The sequence below is a fragment of the Trichoplusia ni genome, chromosome 16, assembly GCF_003590095.1.
Source record: "Trichoplusia ni isolate ovarian cell line Hi5 chromosome 16, tn1, whole genome shotgun sequence".
Taxonomy (NCBI): domain Eukaryota; kingdom Metazoa; phylum Arthropoda; class Insecta; order Lepidoptera; family Noctuidae; genus Trichoplusia; species Trichoplusia ni.
Genome location: NC_039493.1, coordinates 5,724,524 through 5,736,397, shown reverse-complemented (window position 1 = coordinate 5,736,397; position 11,874 = coordinate 5,724,524). Strand labels below are relative to the sequence as shown.

Here is an 11,874-nt window from a genome sequence, read left to right as displayed (position 1 = left end):
TCTGAAAATAAATGTTTGTAAACATATTTAATTAAACTTAATATAAAAGCTACTAATACCCTGATAAACGCACCCACTGCTTTTATTCCAGAAAATAATTTTATTATTAATATTAACTATTCTCAAGGGAGTCAAGAACATTTTGTATCAAACAAATTACTGTTGAAAATGCAAGGCAAGAACAATAAACCTAACCTTATAGCCCTAAACCCTAACACTACTATATTTTTTATTTCTCTTCCTTCCTAAACTTTCCTGAATCTCAAGGAAGCTCTTGCCCTTCGTTTCTGGTATGCAGAAGAATATGAACAGGGCAAACAGGAGGCAGTTCCCGCTGAAGATCCAGTATGTGACATCAGGTCCGAGGGCTGTAATGACGCTCGCGAAGTACTTGGTGGTGAGGAACATGCAGATGGATGTCACAGTGACGCCGATGGGCATTCCGAAGCCTCGAGAGCGGTCGTCGAACAGCTCAGCGTTCAATATCCAGAGTAATGATCCGACACCTGGAAGTGGTACAGATGAAATTTTAATAAGGTCATAGTTTTGTTAAAGATATTTTTTTATCTAAGGACTTTTTCCACAAGCAGCTAACTTTAGTGTAGTAGATCGTCATTTAGGAACTCTAATAATTATTGTGTATGTGTGCGACGAGGATATACCTGTGGTTTAAATACCCACTACAAATAATTTTGAGTTCCGAATGACATTGGCGAGTCAAAAAACTTGATCTATGGCACCTACAGTAAGTAGTTAGCAGTGGTATGCTACCTACTAGCCAGTTGCCAACGAGATTTTTTAGGAAAGGCTTTACTTTTTTCATGCCTTCATAATTTAAAATTTTCTCCTGAATTAACGTATTTAGAGTTCTAATCCCCTTTTTCCAAACTTTTTTGATAACAATTTTTCCAATGTCTCCGATAATACTAAAACATATTGATTACCTGCTCCATTACAGAAGACCAACAAGATGAGTGATATTAAAGGCACGTAGTTCATGAAACCGACCGTTACACCGACGTCCCGAAGTCTGAAAAATGTCCCCAAACCGAGCTGAAACATAGAAATAACATTATAAGTAGTGTAGAATCTACTAATGCGTAAAGCAAAACTTAATAATAGCAATTCTCAAGTTTTTTACAATGCATTTAGGTATATCACAGAAATATTGAAACCTTGATCTAGAACAAGCACTTTCTGTCAATAGAATCATTTGCTGCATACTGGGATCGGTCTCGAAAAAAAGCCATGCACTCTAGCTTGGTTTTTTACAACTCGTCTTGTAAATAAGCTTATTATGGGCATTGTCCTCATACGAAAAGTATTCTTCAAGGACGACCAACTAAATAAACTTGTCTGAACAATCTCCTAATCTATAGATAATCGCTATTTAAACACAGTCATAGAGAAGGTAAGTCTACGTCTCCACTAGTCTTGTACTGCAACCATGTATACGAGGGCACTCCTAACATTTTTCCACAGATTGTAAAAAAATTAGGTACAAACAAAGACTACAAGGAACAAAACACTGGACATGCAAAGGAACAACCCAAGTCCGCTTAACATCTGAATAAACAAGTAACAACTGTATTTGTTGTAACTACTAATGAATAAATAACTTACTAATGCATATTTGATTTTAATCGTAATAAATCGTGACTGCAACACGTGAGTCACTCGAAATGTTCACTCTCTGTCATGTCAACTCACTTGTTCATGGCGTTATTCATGTTTAGACCATAACGCAAATTCCTATTGTACGCGATTTGAAGTAGTCTCGTATATTTTCAGTTGTGTGTTGTGGAGTGCGCTATGTGTATGTATGTAAGTCTCTAAGAAAAACTAATCAATCTTCTTACCATTCCCAATGCCATTCCAAATGTAGTCGAAACCATTATAACCTTCCTGCCAAATCGATCAGTCACCAGCGTTGTACAGATACTAGCGAACATTTGTATGGAACCAATAATCACTGAGGCGATCTCAGGTCTCACCGACGTCTGAGTAGACTCCAGTATCGTTTGCAAATAAGCCGACACTGCATTGAGACCAGAAAATTGGGCTCCAAAAGCCAGTAAGCAGACCAGAGCTAGAGATTTTCTGAACAATGGGTTCTTCAAAATTTCTATTTTGCTGATGCTACCCTTGTGCTTTTGCGCCGCTATTTCGTAATCTTTCATTTCTTCGTTAGCTATGTCCTCTGTTCCTCGAAGCAACATCAGGACCTTGAGTGTTTCGTCTTTCCTCCCTGAAATTGGAACAGTGGTTTTTAGCCTTCTTGGTACTATTATAGCAGGTTTGAGTTATTTTTACACATATTTAAAAAAAAGTTTGAATATTCTTCTGCCTATTTTTACGAAACCGAATTTTACGAAGTCACGAGTCCGACTAGCAATGAAATACTTTTTAATTTACATCATTTTTTATTGATGAGTTTTTTAACTTTACCTCTGGAGTACAAAAAGTAGGGACTTTCTGGCAGAATAAACAGCGGGATGTACGATAGAACAGTGATGATGGTCAGCACGGTGTTCAGGGTCACGTAGGAGACGAAGGGCCCCATTGACAGCATGATGAGTACTCCTGCAGAGGTCATAATCTGTTGCATAACACCCAAGCTGCCGCGAATCTCTTTCTGTAATCAAAGAAGCGTTTACTTGATGACTATCTTGACAGCTGACAAATAAAATCAAACAGATATCACAAACGAATGCAAGTTACAACAGATTATTTCCGCCGTTTTCCTGCTTTCGATTCACGGAAAATAATAAAATGTTTGAAATCGATATCCGTCTATCTATATCTGAATCTGGATACGAGGCTCAAAGGTTATTGGGCAGTACAAAACATCATTATATGTTGATACGGGTTATGTGCTATATTAATTTTCCAAGTCCTTAATTACGTGATAAGGTCTGCTGTGTCACTGGAATCCAGTTAACTAAACTAAAACTCATTGATTAATCTTTCAAATAGATAAAAGTATCGTCTAACTTTCATGTCCCTCACTTCAGAATTACGTAATGGTGGACGGCAGGTAATCTTGACACATTTATTTTATATGTGCTTTTCTTAGAGTCCAGCTCATTCAAAGGCAGATAAGGCAAATAGTGTTACAAGTCTTGAGGCATAAAGTCCACTTACACTTGCAACTTCCGAAGAGTACATCGGCAGTATAGTGAAGGTCCCGACTTCTCCCACACCGAGGAAGGCTCTACCAACCAGTAAAACCCATACGTCTCCGACAAATATAAACATAAAGCAAGCCACTATCTTTGGTATAGTGACCAGGATCATGCTGTTCCGTCTCCCCAGTCGATCGACAATCAATTGCACGACGAAGAAATTGGCTGAAATAGAGAGAATAGGGTGATTAGCAAATTTATTATACTAATTAATAATTTCGAAAATATGCCATTCAGTGATATAAATATCATCTTCTGATTACATTAGGAGTATGTTGCAACTTTCAAAAGGCTAACCTAAATTTTCAGCCTTCCTATTTTTATTGTGTGTTGGAAAAACCGATTTATACACAAAACAAGACTGCAGTGATAGTTCTATACATACATATTATAAAACAAAGTCCCTCGCCGCGTCTGTCTGTCTGTCTGTTCGCGATAAACTAGAAAAGTACTGAACGGATTTTTATGCGGTTTTCAACGATAGATAGAGCAATTCTTGAGGAAGGTTTTAGTGTATAATAAGTTTAGGTTTTGTGTAAACTGACGATATTACAGCGATATTAGTTAAACATGTCGGAAAAAATTAAGCCATTCGAGAGCTTTCATCGAGAACGCTGCCAAAACCTTTTGAGTTACAACAAAACAATGTATGGCGGGTTTGTACCTCTTTAATAGATCTACAAAAAAGTCCGCGGTGGTATATGTCTATCTTCCAAGGATAACCCACCATAACCATTTTTATGTGTTTTCTTAATACAGTAAAATTATTGGTTACTTACGAACCTCTTTTTAACAATACAGTATTAATCCTTATCCAAATAAATAAGTTAGATATAAAATTGCCTTTTACACTACGCCAAAAATGTTAATAGGTAATGAGTTATCGTAATATTAAAATCTCCGCGCGAGAAATTAAAAATCGATGAAGCGTAGCGAAGATATCGTTGGCATCTATATACTAATTGTACTATATATATACTAATTACTATGTATATACTATGTATGTACTATGTATATACTAATTGTTTGTTTGATTGTTTGTTTGAACGCGCTAATCTCAGAAACTACTGGTTCAAATTGAAAAAATATTTTTGTGTTGAATATACCATTAATCGAGGGAGGTTTTAGGCTAAATGTATATCATCACGCTGCGACCAATAGGAGCGAAGAAAAAGTCATAACTTATATCTTCTAACCACGCAGACGAAGTCGCGGGCAACAGCTATCCTTATCCTTATCCTTACATATTATAAAACAAAGTCCCTCGCCGCGTCTGTCTGTCTGTCTGTTCGCGATAAACTAGAAAAGTACTGAACGGATTTTTATGCGGTTTTCAACGATAGATAGAGCAATTCTTGAGGAAGGTTTTAGTGTATAATAAGTTTAGGTTTTGTGTAAACTGACGATATTACAGCGATATTAGTTAAACATGTCGGAAAAAATTAAGCCATTCGAAAGCTTTCATCGAGAACGCTGCCAAAACCTTTTGAGTTACAACAAAACAATGTATGGCGAGTTTGTACCTCTTTAATAGATCTACAAAAAAGTCCGCGGTGGTATATGTCTATCTTCCAAGGATAACCCACCATAACCATTTTTATGTGTTTTCTTAATACAGTAAAATTATTGGTTACTTACGAACCTCTTTTTAACAATACAGTATTAATCCTTATCCAAATAAATAAGTTAGATATAAAATTGCCTTTTACACTACGCCAAAAATGTTAATAGGTAATGAGTTATCGTAATATTAAAATCTCCGCGCGAGAAATTAAAAATCGATGAAGCGTAGCGAAGATATCGTTGGCATCTATATACTAATTGTACTATATATATACTAATTACTATGTATATACTATGTATGTACTATGTATATACTAATTGTTTGTTTGATTGTTTGTTTGAACGCGCTAATCTCGGAAACTACTGGTTCAAATTGAAAAAATATTTTTGTGTTGAATATACCATTAATCGAGGGAGGTTTTAGGCTTTATGTATATCATCACGCTGCGACCAATAGGAGCGAAGAAAAAGTCATAACTTATATCTTCTAACCACGCAGACGAAGTCGCGGGCAACAGCTATCCTTATCCTTATTACATATTATAAAATAAAGTCCCCCGCCGCGTCTGTCTGTCTGTCTGTCTGTCTGTCTGTTCGCGATAAACTAGAAAAGTACTGAACGGATTTTTATGCGGTTTTCAACGATAGATAGAGCAATTCTTGAGGAAGGTTTTAGTGTATAATAAGTTTAGGTTTTGTGTAAACTGACGATATTACAGCGATATTAGTTAAACATGTCGGAAAAAATTAAGCCATTCGAAAGCTTTCATCGAGAACGCTGCCAAAACCTTTTGAGTTACAACAAAACAATGTATGGCGAGTTTGTACCTCTTTAATAGATCTACAAAAAAGTCCGCGGTGGTATATGTCTATCTTCCAAGGATAACCCACCATAACCATTTTTATGTGTTTTCTTAATACAGTAAAATTATTGGTTACTTACGAACCTCTTTTTAACAATACAGTATTAATCCTTATCCAAATAAATAAGTTAGATATAAAATTGCCTTTTACACTACGCCAAAAATGTTAATAGGTAATGAGTTATCGTAATATTAAAATCTCCGCGCGAGAAATTAAAAATCGATGAAGCGTAGCGAAGATATCGTTGGCATCTATATACTAATTGTACTATATATATACTAATTACTATGTATATACTATGTATGTACTATGTATATACTAATTGTTTGTTTGATTGTTTGTTTGAACGCGCTAATCTCGGAAACTACTGGTTCAAATTGAAAAAATATTTTTGTGTTGAATATACCATTAATCGAGGGAGGTTTTAGGCTTTATGTATATCATCACGCTGCGACCAATAGGAGCGAAGAAAAAGTCATAACTTATATCTTCTAACCACGCAGACGAAGTCGCGGGCAACAGCTATCCTTACATATTATAAAACAAAGTCCCTCGCCGCGTCTGTCTGTCTGTCTGTCTGTCTGTCTGTTCGCGATAAACTAGAAAAGTACTGAACGGATTTTTATGCGGTTTTCAATGATAGATAGAGCAATTCTTGAGGAAGGTTTTAGTGTATAATAAGTTTAGGTTTTGTGTAAACTGACGATATTACAGCGATATTAGTTAAACATGTCGGAAAAAATTAAGCCATTCGAGAGCTTTCATCGAGAACGCTGCCAAAACCTTTCGAGTTACAACAAAACAATGTATGGCAAGTTTGTACCTCTTTAATAGATCTACAAAAAAGTCCGCGGTGGTATATGTCTATCTTCCAAGGATAACCCACAATAACCATTTTTATGTGTTTTCTTAATACAGTAAAATTATTGGTTACTTACGAACCTCTTTTTAACAATACAGTATTAATCCTTATCCAAATAAATAAGTTAGATATATTATGCATGTAATATAGAACAAAATTGCCTTTTACACTACGCCAAAAATGTTAATAGGTAATGAGTTATCGTAATATTAAAATCTCCGCGCGAGAAATTAAAAATCGATGAAACGTAGCGAAGATATCGTTGGCATCTATATACTAATTGTACTATATATATACTAATTACTATGTATATACTATGTATGTACTATGTATATACTAATTGTTTGTTTGATTGTTTGTTTGAACGCGCTAATCTCAGAAACTACTGGTTCAAATTGAAAAAAATATTTTTGTGTTGAATATACCATTAATCGAGGGAGGTTTTAGGCTATATGTATATCATCACGCTGCGACCAATAGGAGCGAAGAAAAAGTCATAACTTATATCTTCTAACCACGCAGACGAAGTCGCGGGCAACAGCTAGTATAGATATAAAATCGCTGAGTCAGCAAGTTGTTGCAAGGGGTCGATAGTGTTCCGTACTTATTGTTTTAAGATTTTATATCAAGCGGAAGGATTCGGTGCTTACTGGCCATATTAGTCAATAATCCGATGGAGACAATCCATGATCCCTGGTTCTGTGTGATGGGCTCCGGCAGGACTGTCTGATTGGTGTCGCTCAGTTTCACAATGACCGGCGATGGCCACCCAAGACCCATACCTGTAGCTACAGCACTGAGGTTTACTGTAAAAGAAATACAGAAAAATTGGGGCACGCCTTGCAAAAGTAAAAAAATACTGATTCAAAGATAATTTTGATTACAAAATGTATTGATTGTTGACATTTCGTAATCTAAATTCTTTATCTATATATTTTATATTATTACGCGAATTCTTCCTTGAGTGACTTGCCATTCTTCAAGTGGGTGTGACCGTACATCGCTTGTATCACGCACATCACATCTCAATGTGATAGTATCATCAAAAGTACCTACATACATCATTTGTACCTATGACAGAAGGTTTTAGTACATGCACTTGATTCATCGGCTTATCTAGTTATTTTTCTTTTTTGCTTTAGTCATCTACTCTAATTTCGTTTATCAATTGAACTCGAGAAAGTAGTCAGGGTGTTAGTTATGAATCACGAGAGTGAAATTTATGAACGAAACGGTCGAAAGGATTGATAAAATTTAAACTCTGATGAATTTACTTAAGTCGAGACAAAAATAAGTTGTGCGTTCGCTGTTCGAAGTGCCTTGACACGTAATTTTATATTTGCTGTTTTGTTTCTATCATTATTTGTACTCTAAGTGTAAATAATGTGTCACTTTTCACACTTAGGTAAAGTTGCACAACAACGAATTTTCTTATCAGATCAAAACAAAATAAGTCAGTTTCGGGCGTAAGCTAGCAGATTTCATTGAACAAAAACTAGCTTATCATTTCAATACTTTCAGATTGAGTAATAACTGTCATTTATTACAAATGATATGATTTTTTTTTGATAAGATATTGTGTTCCAATTCATGCCTCAGATTACACATTTCATTTCAGTCAGATTGTCCCTTTAACCTAATGTCATGTATGTATATATTTAGATTGGATAGATAGAAGTAAAACTCAGGCCAATCTCAAAATGCTGGTGGGTCAAATTACAGAGAACCCTTGCATTATTTCGCCAGGTTCGAGTCCTGTCTTGGATTTGGACTTATCACTTATGTGCATTTAATCGCAAAGTTTCATCCAATTCGCAGCGCTTCCCGTTAATTAAAAAGCGTAAAAATAATCTATAAGAGATAGCCATTCAATAATTGATTGTTTATAAAATATTTTCCAATGTAGGTATTTAAATATTGTTTAACAATCTTGCCGGTCCTTTTTCATGTATATATATATATATATTTTTATGCAATACACCTAGATTCATTGTTTCACAGAAATGACCCACCCTTGTACAGGTGCTTATACTTAGGCGGCAAAAGCTTTCTGAATTTACTTTCAGTGCAAAGTCAACGATGATTCAATTGTTTTTAAAATCTAAAGTAAAATAAAATCCAATCAAGTAAGCGGATTCGCTACTCTGAGGGTTTGGTACAAATAGGCTAAAGAAAAGCTAATTTAGAATGTAAATTGGTCATCCATAAAAATATGACCTTAGCTGTTGCTTATTCTCTTTTTTTATCAAATTTGGTAATTAAAGTAGCATTTTTTTAAGGTGGTAAATAACATTGAGGAGAACCCAAACTCGTCCACATCACCGCTTCAAAGTGCTTTTGCGGCGGGAGAAGAAATGTCGTCTGTGTTTGTTTTCAATATTTGATTTTATGAAAGCAAGAGAAATATCAGGGTTCATGAGATACAGGCTGGCGACGGACTGACAGACCGATGGAAAGACGGACGGACTGATGGATAGACGGACAAAGAGTTCCGTTTTTACCCTCAGGAAACGGAAACAAAAAAAAGAAACATCTTAACTACCTTATCTGAATATTGCCTAGCTTCATTGCTATTATCTTACCTAATGTCACAACCACATATTGCCTCAACAGCGGACTATCGATAATCTCCAAAATGGACATCGTCACTTCACTGGCAAGTTACCGGCGCGTCGCAATACTACGGAATGATCTAAACAAGGCACAAGCCTATATATAAATAGCACTGCCAAAAACGTTTGACGAAAAACGACGAAGTGGGGGGGGGGGGAAGAAGATGACTTTGTCAAACGGAGGCGAAAATCTCATTGGTTGATCTCATTAACTGATAATTTTAAGGATAATTTCCATAATGTGACATCGGTATGATAACGATCAATGAATAAATTGTTGCTAGCAATTAATTTGTATCAGCGCCTGAGTTACGTCTTTCTGTTACTTATATTACATGTAACGTATTATATAATTGTATAAATCACGGATTCAGAATACGAATAATACCAATATCGACTTTTTTAATTGCGGGATATCCGTTTGTTTCCATATGACATTTTTAATTTTATTTGCACATTTTTATTTAAATCACTGACTTAAACGTTTGCAAATTAACTTTTACCACACCAGGTAACTTTTATGTATATTTAAAAGCAGAAATTATTCGAATTTTAAATTGGATGTGATAGTTTTTAATTGTGATGACGGCTTCGGTTACGGAGAGCTACGACATCCGTAGCACATTAGGTATTTTGTTCATTTACCATTTTATCACTCTCTAAGTACGATCTGTTAGTGTTTGTCACCAAATGAATAAATTAATTAATTATTTTGGGTTCTGAATGTAATAATAGCTTACCTCCTATGGTCGAAAAACTACAAAAGTTTATAGGATCGAAATCGGTGCAAGGTACGTATTAAGTCTTCAGAGCTTCCCACAATGTTTTAACGTATGACATTTAGTTTGCCGGGATGATCCGCCCAACTATTACTGGTCTAACCAAAACATTTTATACACTTTGTTGGAATTTTTGCGCCTTTCCTAGGCTTTAGAATGTAAAGATAAAAGTACACTTATTCGTAAATTAAAAAATAAACTGTGAAATATATTTTACTTCTGGAACAAAATCAGCTCTACTTAAAAAGTAGGTTTCGACGGCGCCGGCGTCACCATCATGGTCGTTTTGTAAGAATGGGGATTCCACAGGGTTCAATTCTAACCCCTTTTCTTTTTTACTCATACTTATATTATACTGGTGTTACCTATATGATGTCTAACCTAACTGATATATTTTTATTCGAATTTGATACATACTTTAAATAACAAAAATAACCGATCTTTCAGATTTAAATAACGGCCTAAACGTCACAGCAGGTCCCAGAACCGGAGCGGATTCTTCCATTCCGAACGTTTAGTTCTAGCGACCACCCTCTACCTAGCTTGTTAAGGTAAGGAGGTGGTGAGAGTCCCACACAGAAATCTAAATAACAAGGTAATAGAAATGGCATACACCGCGGCGATCTATCGAAACGCATGTCGCCGGTGGGCGGGGCTTCAACACATTCACAGCAAATAACTACGCAATCACGCAAACATTAACATCGAGAAGACCAAGCAAACAACACTAGGCCGTACGTCTAATGCAATAAGGTTGACTTTGTCGTTGTATGGATTCACTAACTCACACAGTCATTGCATTTTTTTGCATTAGTTGTAGTGATTACGTAAACTACACTAGGGATTGACTACGGATCCGAAATATAATGAAAGACGAAATTATGAGTGACTATGTTTTTTGTTGTATTCTTCTATGGATTACATTATAATATGTACTTACAAAAAAAAATTCGCTCATTATCGGTTGCCAAAAAAATATATTATTAGAAATACTTGGTAGGTAGATTTGGTATATACGGTGATTTTTTTGTCGTCTTACAAAAGCAGCCCAGTTCATGTATCCAATGACTAGTAAACGTTCATAATAAAAAAATGGGTATTGCATGCAACTCATTTCATAGTGTATATTCGGCCTAAGTTGTAGGGTACCAATTTCGTTTACCCGTGGTAGTCATCCACTTGTCTTTTGTATTTATTTGCAACCTGCGGGATTCTGAAATAAAAATATATTCAATAATATGTTCACAAAAACAAACGACTATTAAAATTGTTACTTTTCGTATACAATGTTCATTTTGGATAATTTGTCCGCACTTAACCACATCACTATTTCCGACAGTTTTGTGCGGCCGTACCACTACAAATACGATCGCATTGATAAATATTATTTTTCGTTATACATTTCTCTTTTTACAACGGTGCATTTCTGTAAGTCTCTTACTGCAGAGGCAATGATTAGTAAAGAATGCAATTGTTGCAGGATGGTGCGATATAAAAATGGTTTATAATGAAGGTTACGTTTTGAAATTTAATTTTGCAATAACATCAATATTACTGCAATAATTTACTTACCGATAAAATGTTATCTATTTATTTATGTTATTACACGATGCAGATGAATTTCCAGCCTGAGAAACGCCGCAAAACACCATTTTTAGTGGTTCTTGCTGTGACGACGTTCCGCGAGCGACTGAGCGTAAGTTCGCGCGCTGGTGTCGTCCAAGACACCAGTGTGGCGACAAGGTCACGCGGCGTTGGCACTTCTATTACCTTGTTATTTAGATTTCTATGGAGTCCCATAAAAAATGGCGTCCGAGACAAAAAAAAGAAACTGGATATTTGTTTGATAGCTATTGAACGGTCAGTTGTGCAGAATCGCCTTTATTGAGAACGTACGTAAATACGAGATTACGTATTTACGTACGTTATACATAATCCCGCCGCGTCTGCTCATGATTAAGGTCTCCGGTTGGGTCCGAAACTATTCGGGCTACCCCGATAAATACGCG

General features: G+C 35.7%; 1 protein-coding gene across 1 annotated transcript; it reads right to left on the bottom strand.

Moving 5' to 3' along the window:
* Positions 1 to 9,169, bottom strand: LOC113501992 (facilitated trehalose transporter Tret1-like). Its single transcript, XM_026883342.1, has 7 exons — positions 9,057 to 9,169; positions 7,125 to 7,280; positions 3,145 to 3,350; positions 2,449 to 2,635; positions 1,860 to 2,248; positions 945 to 1,053; positions 1 to 506 (listed from the first exon to the last, which is right to left on the bottom strand). The coding sequence occupies exons 1-7, from the start codon at positions 9,115 to 9,117 to the stop codon at positions 205 to 207; spliced, it is 1,410 nt and encodes a 469-aa protein (XP_026739143.1). The 5' UTR covers positions 9,118 to 9,169; the 3' UTR covers positions 1 to 204.
* Between the last annotated feature and the right edge of the window lie 2,705 nt (positions 9,170 to 11,874).

Bases quoted from the DNA above. Each gene is read 5' to 3' on its own strand.
- LOC113501992 (XM_026883342.1), bottom strand. From the start codon at position 9,117: ATGTCCATTTTGGAGATTATCGATAGTCCGCTGTTGAGGCAATATGTG. The intron at 1,054-1,859 runs GTAAGAAGATTG...TCTATGTTTCAG, and splicing joins TTGGAATGGCATTGGGAATG to CTCGGTTTGGGGACATTTTT. The intron at 507-944 runs GTAATCAATATG...TACCACTTCCAG, and splicing joins GGTCTTCTGTAATGGAGCAG to GTGTCGGATCATTACTCTGG.